The 19,411-nt window shown below is 36.6% G+C and overlaps 1 protein-coding gene across 1 annotated transcript in view; it reads left to right on the top strand.

Annotated features, from left to right (window-relative positions):
* Nucleotides 1–19,411, top strand: part of MALRD1 (MAM and LDL receptor class A domain containing 1) — a 608,458-nt gene that overhangs the window by 189,561 nt on the left and 399,486 nt on the right. Inside the window, exon 19 of the mRNA XM_007447298.1 lies at nucleotides 4,426–4,513. Within this exon, the coding sequence (XP_007447360.1) occupies nucleotides 4,426–4,513 (88 nt within the window). The remainder of the gene's footprint in view (nucleotides 1–4,425; nucleotides 4,514–19,411) is intronic.

Genomic DNA, 19,411 nt, shown 5'->3' with positions numbered 1-19,411 from the left:
GTTTCTAACCTAACTAGTATGCAAAAGGAATTGGAAACCCAAGTGCCCCTGGAAGCAAGGGATGTGAATTAAGAGAAGTCATTCAGGTGTAAAATAATTAATGGCAACTGACACTCCGCCTTAGAGTTAGGTGTGATAGGGAGTAATGGGGATTGTGGCAACTACAGGCAGTATCTTCTTGTGAAATATCCTACTTTAAAAGTACTTGGCAAACTATTCTACTTGGAAGCACTGTTTGGGTTAAACCAAACTCATGGGAATTGGGTCATCACCATTTAGTCTCTTCTGTCGTTGATGGTGGGAAACTCCAGACATTTTTCCTGCTTGGTAACCAAGGAAACAGTTGGCACAATACCAAAGTAGACACTCAAAGAAAAAAAAATTCTTAGCAATCCATATATTGTAAAGCCTGACATTAGCGAAGAAGAAATACAGTATTTTTTTTTTCAGATATATAACCAGGAATGGAATTGCTGGGTCATATGGTAGTTCTATTTTTAGTTTTTTGAGAAACCTCCATATTGTTTTCCACAGTGACTGCACCAATTTACTTTCCCACCAACAGTGTAGGACGGTTCCCTTTTCATTACATCCTCACCAACATTTATTTGTGTTCTTTTTGATGATAGCCATTCTGACAGGTATGAGGTGATATCTCATTGTGGTTTCGATTTGCATTTTCCTCATGCTTAGTGATGTTGAGCATCTTTTCATGTGCCTGTTGGCCATCTGCATTTCCTCTTTGAAAAATTCAGTTCTTCTGCCATTTTTTAATTGGGTTATTTGTTTTTCTGTTGTTGAGTTGTATGAGCTGTTTATATACATTGGATATTAACCCGTGATAGGTCGCATCATTTGAAAATATTTTCTCCCATTCAGTAGGTTGTCTTTTCATTTTGTCAGTGGTTTCCTTTGCTTTCAAAAGCTTTTAAGTTTAATTAGGTCCCATTTGTTTATTTTTTATTGTCTTTGTTTTAGGAGACAGATCCAAAAAAAATATTGCTACGATTTTTTGTCGAAGAGTGTTCTGCCTATATTTTCCTCTAGGAGTTTTATGGTTTCTGGTCTTTGATTTAGGTCCTTAATCCATTTTGAGTTTATATTGGGAGTTAAAGAATGTTGTGATTTCATTCTTTTATATGTAGCTCTCCAGTTTTCCCAGAACCACTTATTGAAGAAACCATCTTTTCTCCATTGTATATTCTTACCTCTTTTGTCATAGATTAATTGACCGTAAGTCCATGGGTTTATCTCTGCCAAACCATTTTCCAAAGTGGCCATACCATTTTGGATTCCCATCAGTAATGCATTGGAGTTCCAGTTGCTCCACATAGGATACATGCTTTTTATAAATTTTAAACAACAATTCCTTTCTTTCAAGTCTTTCTGAAGATGTGTTATATTAAAAATTGGTATATTATGCTGGAATTTCATATTTTTTTCCAAACACAGGTTGGTTAAACTAGGTGGCAGGCTGAGTCAATTCCATTTTTCTTTCTTATGAGTTAATAGAGACTATTTTATTTATAAGTTTATATATGTGTTAATTATATATATGTTAGGAAATCGAAGATATCTTGGTAAAAATTATGGTTAAATTCTGTCTTACATATGTATGATAATAGTTTTCATATCACTTAAATATTTTGATGAATAATTCAAAGTTTCCTAAATATAGAAAAAAAATCTGTTAAGACAAGTCTTTAGAGCCTTATTAATATTAGAGTCTTTGGTTATATTAGAACTAAAATTTCCAAGATAGTTGACAAGGCCACTCCATCTCTATTTGGAGCATGCAACAGCCCATGAGAAGAACAAGTTAGAATAGGTGGATTACTTTAGAAAATTTCCACGGCAGTAGTAGTTCTAATGTAAGTAGAATTGGCCTCTGCAGATAATGCAGGTCATTCAGACCAAGCTGGAATTTTCAATTGCCCTTTAAGTCATTCAGTAAGGTGCTAATGAAACTTAAGAGTAAAATTTGGCTTCCCTAATGTCTAGAGTGGCAATACTGCCTCACATACAATAACATTAGTGTTTTAATACCCTTCCATTTATTGGAAAAACACCAAAAGTGAAAGTGGATTTTCCAGAATAGACACACTTGGGTTTGCTCTTTTATGTGACTAGTTTCTTAGGGTAATTTGCAAAACTTTTTGAAAGACTAAATTAAATACAGGACAGAAGTAAAATTGAACTTCAGCATTCATAACTTTTTCTCAAGATGTGATTTGTTATCAGGTAGGCTTTTTTTTAATGGCTGGCTTAATTAAATATTCAAAAGAGGCTGAGATTGCAGTTATATATGCAAATTGACATTTTTTAGTATCTCAGCTTGAAATTATTGTTCACTCTTTCTCAAGAATGCTACCATTTAGAGACTAGAAAATTGAAGATATTTTGGTAAAAAATTGTGCTTAAATTGTGTCTTAGAGAAAGACCCAACTGTCACTGCCTTGGATTATTTCTGTGTCTTCCCTTTGGCAATGAATGCTAGTAGAAGCAATATCAAAATGCTTATCATGTAATATGAAGTAAACTCCAATACAAATACTCCTTGTGTAGACAACATCCGCTCAGAAATGCTGCTCACCTGGTGTAGACCATAAATGAGAAAATTTGTAACTTTCACAAATGGCCAATTCTTTAACTTGTGACCATATAAAGACAACAAAAGGAATGCTTTGGAACAGTTACACACTTAAATGGAGCTATGTATGTGTATATATCCCTAAAGTTAGCTTACAGATATTTATCTGTATAGGTATGCTTTTCATAGACTTGAGATTGTATTATATCAGTTTTCTATCCCTTCTCATGAATAAACTAAGATAATCATGAGCAGTATAGTCACGTTGGTAGTGTTTATTTTTATTTATCCTAGTTTTTCCTTTTTCTTGCATCTTCTGAGCTTTTTATTACCATGTCCTTTGTTGTATTGGGATAGACAAATATTGATCCAAAGAATGTATTTGTAATTAATTAGTGTATTAGTTATTAATCAGTCCTTGCTTACACCTTTTCCCTATTGTTCACCCAACTGCAGTCTTTTTTTCCTATAAAACAGAAGATATTTTATTACAGTATGTTCTGCCAAATTCTGACTGCTGGCTTTTTGTTTATTAGAATAATTGTATGATTTTGTACTGAGTGTTCTTTTTTTGTTTTTGTTTTCTCTGCTTATAATATTTATTTTAATCATGCTGGTGGTGAAAAGAAGGGTGCATTTTATATTTGCAGTGACCCATTTTAAAGCAGTAGGAGACTGCCTGTTCCCCAGGCAGTATTAGGTGAACTATATTTGCCCATTAATTAAATGAATAAACCTTTTCCAAATCGAGTCATTTCCTCAGTGACAAATAAAGGAGAAAATTCTAGTAATTCTCAAGAAAACCTAGAAAGTTGGTGGAAAATGTCAAGAGGCTTAAGGTCAGTAATTTGACCTTTTAATTAAAGAAGATCTTTAATTAGGAATAAATAATGTATGAAACAACTTTTAATGGGGGATAGAATTTGAAAAATGAAATAAAATTTCAACTTCCACATATAGCATTTGTGAGGAAAAATGAAACAGAAACATATATTCATACAATAGTGGAAAAAAGGAATGTGTTTTTTAAGTTTGAGTTTGCTTAATGTTCTTCATTATTAAATTATAGCAGGATTCCTAGTAAGTATGCAACATATTTGCATGAGTATTAAAATAAATCATCACGATTAATTCTATTATAGTGAATCTCAGCCCTAATCACAATCTGCCATATACTGTAGTGGTTTGTCAGTATTTCACATTTTACTGGAGTTTCAGTGGAGCTGCAGCTCCTGTAAGCACCGATGTCATCTGAGTTCACTGTGATTAATGAGGTTCTGAAGGAGATCTAATAACGATTAGCCAGTTCCATAAAATGTTACAGAATAAGGTCGATGGGAGAAAAATTTTAAAGCTCTTCAAAATGTGTATTTTAGGGAGTACCTCTGGCAACAAATTTGGTTTCTTGAAGGATGAAGGAAGAGGTTTAACCTTGGAAACAGCTGAACTACTGGGGCAATGGTGGGAAAAGTTTCAGTAATTTGCCTTCAGATACTTAAAGGCTCAGAAGAAAGCAGGACCAGTCTAGAATTAATGGTTGAAAGTTAAAAGGAAGTAGATATCAATCTGATATACTGAAATTTCAAAAAATCAGTACTCACCAGAAACAGAATGGGCTTCATGGATTTAATGGGCCCAGTAAGGTGTGGAGCTTCCTATTACTGGAAGTATTCAGGTAGAGGCAAGATACCTACTTATGGAGACTTTTGCAAAGTATGTTTTTAATGTTTCAGAAGAGAGTTTTCTTTAGGTAAATTCTGAATTCCTTTTCAACCATGAGTTTCCAGAAATTAATTTCCTTCACAGTATTAACAAATTTCTTATATTGTTCTTAGATTTCAGTGGAAGCTTCAGTGGGAGATGGCTTCACTGGAGACATTGCAATTGATGATTTGTCATTTATGGACTGCACCCTCTATCCTGGTAAGGAAGGATATTTTAGTATATGAGTTTTTTCAAACCTGTTAACTTGAAAACACTGCCAAGGAAATCAATATTTCATTTCCAGAAATATTCAAAAATACTCTCAGTTCTACTCTATTCTACCAATATATTAACCCTGGAAAAGGTTGTGAATCTTTTCTAGTAATTAGTCTAAAATCTTTGCAAACATAGTAAAGAGGTTTGAATCATTTGTGTTTGTGTCTTATCATATGCAAAATATTAGGAAATTGTGTCTGAAGTTAAACTGTAATTCCATCATATTTGGGGGGTTATAAGAACAGAATTGGTTGCCTTATAATCACATTGTTTTGGAGAATTTAATAACCTCTCAGGTACCTTCAGGGATGTTTTACTCTCAGGCTGCACTTTAAATATTCCTGAGGATTGTTGCCAGCCATTTCCCTTCCAAGTTATGGACTTCTTTCCATTAAAAATCGAATACATATCTTCCAGATTTATATCTCCATCCTCAACCTTTCACCTGAACTCCTGACTTAGATACCAACCACCATCCAAACTTAGATGTACGAGGCATTTCAAGATAACTAGGGGAAATAACCTAACACAAACACACCCCAGGGGAAACTCATTCTAGGCAGTGCATAGTGATCTAAAAGGGCTGAAATTCAAACTCCTGGGCCTGAGCTTGTAGACTCTTTAATTGAATGACAAGAGAAAGCACAATCTCCTTCCTAGAGTGATCAGAGGCTGGATAATTTAAAAATCAATCACAATAATCCATGTGGAAAGCACTTTCATGTGCTGAAAACTTAACCTGCAGCCCTGGTCCATCACAGTGTAGCGTTATTGGTCAGAGGAGTACCAGCCTCTCCCCAGACATAATCAGAGGGCTGGATTCCAGTTCTTTCTGCTGTAGCTAATGTCACACCTCTGGTTCTCCACCTCATCATTCTGGTAGGATTAATTACCATTCTCTCATTAATTACCATGAAACTCTGCAGAAAGCCAAACCCCTCTCTGGAAAGCCAGCAGAAGGAAATCAGAATTCAACAAGTTTACCTTTATCCCTCAGTGTCTAAAAGTAAATTCTTGATGACCCATTGCTCCCTCAATCCGACCATTCTTGGACGCCTCCCTGTCTCAGTAAATTATAGTTTAGCTCCAGTTGCTTCTTCCTCATCAACAAATCTGATCAGCCACTACCTTCACAAATATCTGGAGTCTACTGCTTCTTGTTGCTCTTGATACTCTCCCCTTGGTCCAAGCCACTGTTGTCTCTATACAGATTATTGTGGTTGCTTTGTAAATGATCCATCTGCTTCTACCCTTGAACCACATAATCTCTTCTCAAAACAGCAGCCGGAATGATCCTTTTCAAACTTACATAAGCTCATGTTACCCTATCATGAGTCTTCCTATGACATCCCATCTCATTCAGAACAAAAGCCAAACTTCCTCCAATAACTTCCAAGGAATAAATGACTGGCCCTCTCATAAGGCTCTGACTTTACCTTCTACCAGTGTGCCTCTAATTGATGTCTCTCTGCTACAAGACCTCTCGGCTGGTCCTTGAGCACTCCAACCCATTTATGCCTCAGGGCTTTTATACCTGCTATTCTATCTTCCTGGAATGTACTTCCCCCAGATATCCCCTTCACCTCCTTACTTCTTTCTGATCTCTGCTGGAAAATTTCTCTAGTGAAACCTTCTCTCAGTTTGTGTCTCTCTCTCTCTTTCACACACACACACACACACACACACACACACACACACACACACCTCTTCTTATCTCCTTACCTGACATTTTCTGTCTCCTTCCCCTGTGTTTTCTCCACAACACGTATCCCCTTATAGTCAAATTTTATTTCCGCCATAATAATGTTAGTGGCATGAGAGCAGGGATTTTATCTGATCACTGCCATACCTTCAGTAGCATAAACAATACCTGACACATAGTAATACTCAATAAACATCTATTGGATCGGTGGGTGGATAGGTGGAGAGATGTTTATATATTTTTAAGTGTTTGTGTATTTTAGTTTATTATTGTTAAAATGTTAATTACTTCTATACACTTCTAAGACACTACGTTATATGTCAGCTTCTGTTGACAGCCAAATCTCAGTGGCTTACAACCACAAGCATTTATTTCTTACTCTTAAGTGTGTGGTTTGGCGTAGAATAATAACAGCATGTAATTCTTGTTCATAGCTCTGTATAATTCTATGTAGTTCCAATCTATGTATCTCTGCTCTGTGGGTCCTGTCTATATGCAACCCAGGCTGATGGACCAAGTCCCTGTCTGACACATTCTGTTTTTAAGTCAGAGGGTTAGAAAAAGAAAGCATACTTAAAGCTTTTATTAGGGCATCATGTGTATTCACTTCCATTGGTAAGGGCAAGTCAAGTGACCAAGCCCAGCAATGGCTCAGGGAAGTATTTGCCACAGACAGGGAGCTTGGCAGGGGCCGAGAATACAGAAAGTCCTTACAAGGGAGGGAGCTGATAAATGGTTACATTAATACCATATATCACTCTGTGTATCATCTCACATAATCCTATTTTCTTTTAAGAGTACAAAATAGTGCCTGGTCCATCACAGGTGAAGAGATTTTGAATGTTGAATAGGATGGATGCCTTTGTCATCCCAAGTTTATGGAGCAAACTGAGAAGGAGATAACCAGCCCAAGGCTATCTAGCTATAAAGTGGCAGAATACAATGTCTGCTTCTGTGGATCATAATGTTTATCACTATTATTATATTGCTCATCAAATACATTACCGCCCAAGGAAGAGAAAGCAATTTCCATTTTATGGGTGTGAAAAACTAAACTTAAAGATGGGTGACCCGGGTAAGCATGCACAGTTGAGGGTAGGAATGAGATTTTTCACCTAAGGGGTCTGATTTCAGGGCCAGATCGCCTCCCAGTCTTTGCTTAGGGAGAATGGCTGTGACCCCAGTGGCAGAGGGGAACAAAAAAGAATACGGAAAGGGAACACAAGTCATGGTTGCTACTGCTGCTGCTTTAACTATCCTGCTACATGCATTCCGTGGCTGATGTTTCCAAGGTAGAGGGAAAAGAGCTGCCAGAAACAAGGGCAGAGATGTGAAATATCAGTTACACACCGTTAGTCCCAATTTTCTGCTTTAAGTTTTGGAAGAAAAATATGGAATTTTAAAGACTGAACTGCGTGGTTTTCATGTTGGCTTCATAGCAAAAGAAACTCTGGGCAGAAACCACAAAGCCTGCTGAAGCCATAGGTTTCATAAAGGAAGCTGATGTGATCTTACCATGAGATGCAAACGAAAATAAAAATTAGGTTTTTAATAGAAATATTGCTCTTTTGTGTTTTGTCATGACATCATGTTAGCTGAGGTGGGATCAGTCCGCGTAGGTTCACTTACAGACATTGATTTGCTTTCAATATGAACATTATCTACAGCATGTTTCCTCCTTGATTAACAAAACAAAACAAATAAAAAACTAAAAAAACACAAACTATTGACCTCATGCCCAAAGAGCAGATTTGTAACCTATAATTTTATTTTATACTAAAAGTGACTAAAAAGGAGGAGGTTATTTCATTTTTACCGATTTCCTCAAAATCAACTTCTCTGTCCCCTACGTCTCCCTTGTTCCTTTTGATGACCTCAGTATCCTCGAGCAACCCAGGATTGAAATACTGTAGTCGTCTTTGGCTTTCCCCTTAAACTTTTAAGTTTTCCCTTAAGCTTCAAAGTATTTCTCACATCTGTTCTACTTTTTCCATTACCTCTGCCATGACCTTGGTTCGAAACGCTGTTGACTCGAATGACTGAGCTTCTTAACTGCAAACTTCTATTAATTTTCCTCAATAGTTTTTATGCCATAAACTTAGTTTCTTTTCACTTTGTCCTAGACCATCATTACTTGCTCCTCTAGGTCAGGTTGTCTCTCACTTTCTAACTTCTAGTTGTTTCTAACAGTTTTCAAATCCCTTCTCAATTATGGATCGTATCTCCTTTGTTTCAATACTTTGATGATATAGATTATCATTTTAAATCTAATTCAGGAGGAAAATAGAGGAACAGCTGTTTATGCAAGACTAATTACATTTCTAGGGAAAGTAGACAATGTTAACCATGCAATAGAATCCTATGATTCTTTGCATCGGTGTGTGATGATGTTGTCTGTTCCCAGCGTAGATAATGATGTGGAATAATGGCAAAGTTAAATAGCTTTCCCTTCACCTTGAATTAGACCTTCAGAGTAGATTTAGGAAGAACTGTTGCCAGACATTCAGATTTTAAAATATTATCCCAAAGGAAGTCTCTGTTTTGCATTATTCCTTCCATCTTCCATCAGAAAAGCAAGGAGTGTGTGTCTTTTAGCAGAATACATGCAACAGGAGTTTTCTTTCTTGTGTCCAAGATTATTGGTGAGATAGCTGGGTTATTTGGAAAAATAAATCTGTGACGACATAGCATCACAACACTGTTTGCAAACTGAAAAAAAATACCTACGCACTTTTCATCAAAGTTAAAATTACAGAATTCAGCATGTGTATTAGATTTATTAGTTACTAGAACTACTAATTATTAGAATGAGTATCACTATCCAAGGTATTAGTGTTTTGCTTTTCCCAGGAAAGTTGTTACTAAGTCAGTGGCATATCTTGCAACTGATGATACCGTAAAATTGAGAAAGTATGGTAACTCTTTAGAGAATGCTTAACAATTTTTATGATATTCCTCCCCTACCCACCGAATGGTTTTTGTTGTTGTTATTGCTTAACTGGCTGAGTTGATTGAATTTTTTTTTTTTTTTTTCCTTGCGTTATGCGGGCCTCTCACTGTTGTGGCCTCTCCCATTTGCGGAGCACAGGCTCCGGACGCGCAGGCTCAATGGCCATGGCTCACGGGCCCAGCCGCTCCGCGGCATGTGGGATCTTCCCGAAACGGGGCACGAACCCGCGTCTCCTGCATCGGCAGGCGGACTCTCAAGCACTGCGCCACCAGGGAAGCCCTGAGTTGATTGAATTTTTGACATCCCTGCTCCTTCACCTCCATATCTCACCAGCTTTATTTGTGCTTGATCAAGTCTCCCTTCCTTCTGCAAAGCGTGATGTTTGTTTCAGTGGCAAAATGTCTGAATTCTTTTGTGTTCATTTTTCAGATATCACCTGCAGCTTTTTTTTTTTTTTTGCGGTGGGCGGGCCTCTCATTGCTGTGGTCTCTCCCGTTGCGGAGCACAGGCTCCGGAAGCGCAGGCTCCGGACGCGCAGGCCCAGCCGCTCCGCGGCATGTGGGATCTTCCCGGACCGGGGCACGAACCCATGTCCCCTGCATCGGCAGATGGACTCTCAACCACTGCGCCACCAGGGAAGCCCCACCTGCAGCTTTTTACCTTCTAATACTAAGCTGTTTGGTGTATCCAGTACATTTTTCTCAGGATAGTAAATTAAATGAAAGCATTTTGCTTTGAGGTCCTCTTTTATCCATATTTTTCAGAAGGAAATACAGCCTCTGAATAAAATTTTAGAAACATTGGAAATATTTGCAGTTCAGTAAAACACTTCAAGGAAAAATGAAGAAATTTGAGACTCAGTGATTGTAATCTAAAATATTCTGTTTTTAATGTCTTTGGTGTAGTGTCATAAAGTGATTTAGCATATACCTAGGGAAGAATTTTGCCCAAAGCCTATGGTCCATGCAACTTAGTATTTTATTTATAAGATCTTATGAAAAACACAAACGAACTTTATGGCCAACCCAATAAGTTTCTAGAAAATAAAATTCGACAAATAACTGATTTAACCTATTTTAAATTTAAAACTTTAAAATTTTGTCATCTTTTAATTGAAGGAAATGCTAAATACCAAAAATGGAGAAGGCTGTTGAAATACTTAAATTTTAGCTTGAAAATTGTCCAACTGCTAGTTAAGTCTATTTTTAGTCACTTTCAAAGATAGTAGAATGTCTTTAAATATGGAAAATATCTTGTGCTACCTGGAAAATTTTATTGAATTCATGTGGTAGAGCAAAAATATTTCAAAAAAGAGCTGATTTGCTACTGGAGAAAGAAAATAAAAAAGAGACAATGCATCATATGAGGCAAAGAGCTGCGTCACAATTGTTAATAAATCATATCCAAAGAGTAGCTATGTTTCAGTAAAACCAACTATCCTAGGAAGTAGACCTAGCACAGACACTTTAGTACGATTATGCTAAATATAGTCGTTTCAGCTTGTGGTTATAACTCCAAGTTATTATGTTAAGTGCAATAGGAAAAATAGGAAACGCTTTTCTCCTGGTGCTGTAGATGTTTCAAATTTTTAATTTTTCTGAAGATTGATTATGTTTAAACCTCAAGTAGACTTTTAGATTTTTAAATTAAATGTATTTCTTAACATCAGAAGTCACAAGAAAAACATATGCATTGTTACTTGGAGATAAAGAACAACCATACATATTAGTCAAGTAATTCACACAGTTGTGATATGTCTAAAGCTGGCAATAATTTATCAAGGGCTCAGGATGTTAGAATATCAGTTTTACTTGTTTAATTACCAGTGTGGGAATAGCTGTAGGGAGGGAAGTCTAGTATAAAAGAAGTTGCAGAATCTATTTTTACCAGAAAGATTATACTAGGGTAGCATGAAGTATATCATATTTGTTACAAGGAATTCACAGAGCAAGGAATTAGAACATTGAGTCCATCTGGAGCCTGAGTCATCTAGGGTGACAGCTGTGCAGGTGAGTTGGTTTCCCTTTGGCTTAGGGATGTGGAAGAAAATCAGATCAAACCAGACTAATCTCTGCTTCTTAGTGTTCAGTTATTTGCATTTCACCTTTCAATTTTGTCTCATCTGCAAAGCTTTTAGTGTTTTTTTTATTTTAAGAGCATTAACTCTACCATTGCTACCAACTTCAGCATTTCTAAACAGTCATAGGTTTAAAAAAAATCACAAGTTTTGCTATGGAGTGAATGTTCCAATATTCATATGTTGAAACCTTAACCCCCAATGTGATGGTATTTGGAGGTGGGGCCTTTGGAAGGTAATTTGGGTTGTTGAAGTTGATGCCCTCATGATGGGATTAGTGCTTTTATAAGAAGAGGAAAAGATGTGAGATCTCTCTCTCTCTGCATGCATATACCAAGGGAGGCCAGGTAAGGACATAACCTGGAAGAGAGCCCTCAGAACCCAGCCACGTTGGTACCCTGATATTGGACTTTCGGCCTCTAGAACTGTGAGCAATAAATTGTTGTCTAAGCCACCCAGTCTGTGGGATTCTATTATAGCAGCCCAGACTGACTAAGATGGGATTATTGTTCTAGGTATGTTTTGCTATTAAGGTTGTTCACAATTTATATATTTTAAAAATGTGAAGTGTATCCATATACTGTATGAAGTTATTTCTTGTATCACCTGAGTTAAGAGAATGATTCTTTAATAAGAAATACTGCTCTGAGTCATAGCAAAGTAAAACAGACTGACTTCATGTTCCTTACATGAAAGTATAAACCATCTGTGAGGGTCGGAAATGTGTCAGGAGGCTTGCAGTCCTTGCCATGCCTCAGGCTCCAAATGATGTCTTGTTCTAACCATGTGTCTGGGCTCTGTTTTACTTCTACATGGCAGATCCCAAGGAATCAGTGGCAACTCCATCTTTCCAGTTATACCACCATTTCCAGAATTGGACTTTGGAGTAAGAAACACTTTCTTCCAATAATTCTTTTGGTGTTCTCAAATACAAACATATTACACTTATCTTTTAAGATTCACTAATTCTGGTAGAATAACAAAGAGTAATGAGGAAAGGACAAAGAAGTTTAAGGTTTTCCTATTTCTTTTTTAGAGTAGTGATACTTTTACCTACCTGGGATCCAGGTCATTTTACCTGGATCATTTCTGAGATAGAAAATGAGTTGTCTCTATTTTTCCTGAGTATGGACTCATCTACCTCCTTTTTCTAAGATAGCCACGCATGTCTATGATTTCTTCTTAAGTGAGGGACTGTTTCCTAGTATAAATTGAAACCAGGATGCAGTTAAGACTACTGATTTTAATAATGTGGCAGACCAGATGATCTGAAAACTGTAACACTACATATACCTAGAAATGTCAAATATAACATGCATTTTTTAAAATGTTAAGCTGAGGTTTAAAAAGAGAAATGCCCACATGAGAGAAATATGAAATGGAAAAATAGAACAGAAAGCATAATGTGATTGCCAGAGTTAGGGAGTAAAGAGAATATAGGATGGATGAGAGGCAGGAAAAGGGGAGAGGAGGGCCAAAAGGGGTATATCATCCCTGGGTGGAGGTACCAGTGGGGTTCCAAAAGGAACAACTCAAAGTTAATCTAGAAGGACTCTTCTACAAACTAGATGATAAAGGATTCTCACATAAAAATCAAGCACAAAAAATTATGGTTGCTAACCTCCAAAATAGCCCCCAGTAATCCCCACCTCTTGGTATTCATGATCTGTGGACCAGGCCCCTCCCATATTGAGTAGGACTGACCTGGGTAACGACCCATGTGGCAATGACTGGGTATGATTTCCAAAGCTAGGCTTCTGCTGTCTTCCTTTGGATCACTCACTCTGGGGGAAGTCAGACACCATGTCTGAAGGATACACAAGCAGCCCTTTGGAGAAAGCCCAGGAACTGAGACCTCCTGCCAACAGTAGCCTAACTTCCCAGGCATGAGCCCGCTTGGAAAGCAGGTCTTCCATCCCCGGTCAAGCCTTCAGATGACTGCAGCCTTGGCTGACATCTTGACAGTAATCTTATGAGACCCTGAATTAGAACCCACCAAGCTAAGCCTCTTCTGTGTTTCAGACTTACATAAGTTGTGTGAGATAATAAGTGCTTATTAGTTTAAAATTCTAAGGTTTGTGGAAATTTGTTATGCAAAAAATAGAAAACTAATAAATAATTTAAAATAATTTAAAATATTTAAAAATTTAATTTAATTTAAAATATTAAAGGACTCTAAGCCATAAAAAAAAAATAGCATGATGTTGTCCAAAAAAAAAAAAAAAAAAAAAACCCAGAAAATTTTGAAAGACGTAGCAAATTGGCCATCGTGAAGTGAGAAATAAAATCACTGAAATAAAAATCCCAGTGGGTGAATTTTACAAAAAAAAAAAAAAAAAAAAAAAACCCAGAAAATTTTGAAAGACGTAGCAAATTGGCCATCGTGAAGTGAGAAATAAAATCACTGAAATAAAAATCCCAGTGGGTGAATTAAATAGCTGAATCAATGCTGTGATTAGTCTTCTGGAGAATAACTATGAGGAAATTTCAGGGAGCAGCAGAGAGAGATAGAAAAGGAAAATGGAAGCGATAGATTTACTTGAAGGATAGATCATAAAAGCTAACGGAGCTCCAGAGAGAGAATAAAGAAAATGGAGGAGAAGCAATTTTCAAAGATATAGTGGCTGAGAATTAACGAAAGATTTAAGAAGCCTATTCAACCTCCTGCAAAATATTAGAATAAATCCAGGTCTAGGCTTATGGAAATGAATTAGAAAAAAATAAATGAAAGGGAAGATTATGGTAAAAATAGCCAGAGATTAAAATACAGTTAAAAAAGAACTGCAATCAGATTAACAGATGACTTCACAACAGCAAGAATGGAAGTAGGAAGACGGTTGGAATTATTTTCAAAGTTCTGAGAAAAAATAACAGTCTAGAGCAAAGCAAAATTCTTTCAGGAATGAGGGTGAAAATAGGCACGCAGAGCATGACATCCAAAAACAAACAAAAAATGATTTCACTGCACCAGATTCCTACCAAATGAACTATGTAAATGTGAACAGTTAAAGGAGACAGAATGAGCTCAACAAGGGCTGAGATGCAAAAGGGAAGAGACAGCAAAGAAAATGGCAAACATGCGGGTAATTCTAGATATACCAGTGGATGATGAGCATATGGTATGACCAGAATGTTTATACACTACTGAGAAGTATAGAAATTGATACAATTACTTTTGAAAGCAGTTTAGCATTATCTAGTAAATTTAGATGTGCATCCTCTGTGACCAAGCGATTCCACATGTAGGTACCTCAGGAGAAATGTACAAAGAAACAAAACCTCAGAGTCAACTCAAAAACCACTGATGGTAGAATGGCTATATAACATATGTTACATATTCATATAGTGAAACATTATACAGCAGTCAACACAGCTAAACTGCAAGAAAACACATTAGTTTGGATGGATGAATGTACAATGTTCAGAAAAAAATCAAGTTGCAGATTATATAGAGAATGGAGTCCATTCATCTACAGTTTGAATCTAAACAACATTTTATTTACTTGAAAAGGACAAGGCTTCTCTGGTGGCGCAGTGGGTGAGAGTCCGCCTGCTGATGCAGGGGACACGGGTTCGTGCCCCGGTCCGGGAAGATCCCACATGCCGCGGATCGGCTGGGCCCATGAGCCATGGCCGCTGAGCCTGCGCATCTGGAGCCTGCGCTCCACAGCGGGAGAGGCCACAACAGTGAGACAAACCGAAAAAAAAAAAAAAAAAAAAAGGACCTACATGGTGCTCCATGTATATGGTCACTATTCTAAGAATTTCACAATAAGTTATTTAGTCACATAAGCTAATAAGTAAGCACTGTAAGACGTTATTTGGTATATATGCAAATGAAGAAAATATAAACACAAATGAAAGCAAAGAAATAGAACACAAATTTCAGTGTACTGTGAACTGGGAGAGATGCCAATGAGGGGATGGAGTCAGCAGGGAAACACTGGAGGGTTCAAAACTGTTTGTGAATTTCATTTCCATAAACTGGAAGGTAAATATGTGGCTATTCTTCTTCTTTAAACCAGGCATATATTTTATGTTCATTCTTATATATGTATAATATATTTCATAATAAAATATAAAATGATAAGTGAGAGAAGTTTGAGTTGTGCCAGTAGACTAATAGATCAAAAAGTGGCTATTCATGTGAAAAAAAATTGTATTTAGATTCTCATCACAGATAATAGATAACAGTAGAGCCCAGATGGAGGAAAGATCTAAATATGAAAAATAAAACTATCAGAATTTCATGGAAATTATAGAAAACATTTATGATACTAGAATAGGGAAGATTACTTTTAGTGAAATTTTAAAGCGCAAACCATAAAGGAAATGATTGATATATTAAAATTAGCGTTTTTTTTATTCTGAAAGACACCATAGAAAATGGAAAGACTAGATTAGGAGAGCATATTTGTCACTTAGACAAATGATTGAGGATTAGTATGGAGAATATGGGATTAATTTAAACCTGTAAAGTAATAAGAAAAAGACAATGGATTCAGTAGAGAAAAAGAGCAGAGGATGTGAATAGTTAGTCAAAAATGAGAGTAAGATACTTGTGTGGCCCCTAAAAAAAAGTCTCAATAATTAGGGAAATACAAGTTAGAATATCAAGGAATTATTATTTCAGACCTGTTACCCTGGCAAACATTAAGAAAAATCTGATGATGCCAAGTGTTGGCTGGAATATGAGAAATGCACATGTTTCTGGGTGGAAATGGGTAAACCACCTTCGAAAACAACGACTTAAGTTGACTGATTACATACCCTATAACTTTGAAATTTCATTTCAAGTTACCTTGCCTTGGAAATACTCTGGCATATGTTTGCAAAGAGAAATGTACAAAGACATCCATTGTAGCACACTTTATAGATATTGTTACTGTCCTGCTTGAGAAGAGATATACCAGCTACAGACTATTCGTACAATAAATATTTGACTCCAGGTATTCATTTAATTGAATACCCTAACCAGTTAAATGAATGAGTTGATTCTGTATGTAACAATAGAGATAAATCTGAAAAATATGTTTTGAGTCAAGATTGAAAATTCAAAAGAAATATGAATATTATTTATGTAAAATTTTCTAAGACAAAATAGTATATATTTTAAATGGAACATGTATGTTTGAGATAAGGATACAAAAACATGCATGAAGACTCACTATATTCAGGATGTTAATCCTTCCTAACTTGGTCTATAGAGTTAATGTAATCTCAATCAAAATCCCAGCAAATTATTTTGTGAATATAGAAAAACTAATTCTGAAGTGTATATTGAGAGGCAAAAGACCCAGAATATCCAACACAATATTGAAGGAGAACAAAGTTGGCGGACTGACACTACCCAACTTTAAGACTTATTATAAAGCTACAGTAATCAAGACAGTGTTGTACTGGTGAAGAAACAGAGAAATATATCACTGGAGGAGCATAGAGAGCCAGAAATCTACCCATGTAAATATAGTCAACTAATCTTTGACAAAGGAGTAAAGGCAATTCAATGGGAAAAAGATGGTCTTTTCCAAAAATGGTGCTGGAACTAGACATCCATGTGAAAAAAAAAAAAAAAAGAATCTAGACACAGACTTTATATCCTTCGCAAAAGTGAACTCAGAGTGGATTGTAGACCTAAATCTAAAATGCAAAACTATAAAATTCCTAAGATAACATAGGAGAAAATCTAGATGACTTTGGTTATAGTGATGACTTTTTAGATACTACACCAAAGACAATCATTTAAAGAAATAATTGATAAATTATACTTGATTAAAGTTGAAAACTTCTCTGTGAATGACATTTTTAAGGGATGGAGAAGACAGTTCACAGACTGGGAGAAGACCTATCTGATGAAGGAGTTATCCAACATATACAAGGAGCACTGTAAGCTCAACAGTGAGAAAATCAACAGATTAAAAAACAGGCAAAAGATCTGAGCAGACATCTCGCCACAGCAGATATACAGATGTCAAATGAGTATATGAAAAGATGCCCAGTCAACCAAGATGTCCTTCAGTAGGAGATTAATAAACTGTTGTATATCCAGACAATGAATACTATTCAGTGCTGGAAAGAAACGTACTATTAAGCCATGAAAAGACTTGGAGTAAACTTAAATACATATTAATAAGTGGAAGAAACCAACATGAAAAGCCTACATACTGTATGATTCTAATTATATAACATTCTGGAAAACACTATGGGGACAGTAAAAGGATCAATATTTGCCAGGGATTGGGGGCACGGACGGACAGATAAGCAGAGCATAGAGGTTTTTTAGTGTAGTGAAACTATTCTGTATGACACACTAATGGTGGAAGCCTGTCATTATACATTTATTAAAACCCACAGAATGTAAAACACCAACAGTGAACGCTAATGTAAACTGTGGAAAAGCAACAATGGATTGTTGAGTTTGCAAGGAGAACCTGCGCATGCATACCTGGTCTCTTAGTTTCCTCTTTTTGTGGAGAGAGTTAGCTGAAGGAAGCCTGAGATCTGCTCAGCTCCTCCTTGCTGTAGTTCACAATGGTCAGCTTCTGTATAGAAATTTCCAGCACAGGTTATAACTTAATCTGTTTATGTCTGAGTTTCACACTCTGAAAGATTACCTGCCTACAGATATAGGCTATTTTCTTCCAGTATCAACTTCATCCGTGAAAAGGTTGATGTTTTGATCTACTAGCTGCCCTACACTTCAGTCTTAGTTCTTAATTGCTTCAAAACCTGAGCTAAGAAATAAAGTACTATTTATTGGACTCTCCTCAAATTCCCCAAAGCACCCAAATCCCCAGTCCTCTAGACACTGGATGTGTAATATTGCTCAGGTCTTTTCTGTCCCCTGCAAAACATCTCTGCTTTGGTTTATTAGTTGCCTGGAATTCGAGTAGAAGCTCAGCTGTTCTCTCTTCCCCACGTCAGAGCCACCAGCAAATCATTCTCCACGCTAATGCCTGATAAATATTTCTTGAAGTGGAAATTTTATATCTTGGTGTTTCTCCACAGCTTTTTATATTTACTTCAAAATCCTAGTTGGTCCCACTTCGCTCTCTGTGACCTGATAACCCTCTCCTCTCTAGTCCCGTATCTAATGACTCCATCAGATGCATTCTTACCATATCCCAAGATAGTCTTCTTGTCAAACTCTCACAGTATTCCAGAAAACAACAGGAAAATATATTCCTCTGTCTTCACATGAGTCTTTTCTCCTTGCCTCAAAAGACCTTGTACCCTTCTTTATCTACCCAGCAACAAATCATCCTTTAAAACTAAAAAGTGTATATGTATAACTGCATCGCTTTGCTTTACACCTGAAACTAATACAACATTGTTAATCAACTATACTCCAGTATAAAATAAAAAGTTAAAAAAAACCCAAACTAAAAACTTAGTTTAAACATCACCATGCCAGGAAGTCTTCCCCATCTGATACAGACTTTTCCTGTGTTCTCTTAATATACTGTACAATCTTAACCTTTGTTCATCTATTCATTCACTCACTCTGTCATCCATCCCACCTCCCATCCTTCCATCCCTCCTTCATCCTTCTATCCATCTGTATATCTATTCACTCACTTCACAATGATAGTGTACCCACCATATACCATGGTCTGTGGATGTGAATACAGGAGTTAGGGGATAGGTGTCATTTTTGCCTCCATCATGTTAAAATCTCTACCCTAAACTTATCCCATGGAACTGTAATGAAAGAATTTCCTGACTGCCTTATCCACTAGTATGTAAACTCTTTTATGGCCGTGACAGCATGTTTGGCTTTAAATCCACTACATCTACCATGTATATGACACAGAGATGTTATTAATAAGTGCTTATTGGATAGCTTACTGTCTAATCAACTTCTATAAATTCTAAACTCTGTAATATCAGAAACTATAGCTTATTTAAATATTTCTGGGTGAATACTTTTGGTTTGGGTCTATCTTGCAACCTTGAATCCCAACTATGTGGGGATATCTGAAACAAAGAGGAGATGTTAAGTTCATTGTAGCAGTGGAAGAACAAAGTTTATTCACCTAGTGGACTAGAAGGTTTAACCTGACCTTGACTCTGGTTCCTAATGCCAGCACCTGGGATTCACTTGTTCCTGCT

The sequence above is a fragment of the Lipotes vexillifer genome, unplaced genomic scaffold, assembly GCF_000442215.2.
Source record: "Lipotes vexillifer unplaced genomic scaffold, Lipotes_vexillifer_v1.1 scaffold297, whole genome shotgun sequence".
Taxonomy (NCBI): Eukaryota; Metazoa; Chordata; class Mammalia; order Artiodactyla; family Lipotidae; genus Lipotes; species Lipotes vexillifer.
This window is presented reverse-complemented; position numbering and strand designations above follow the sequence as displayed.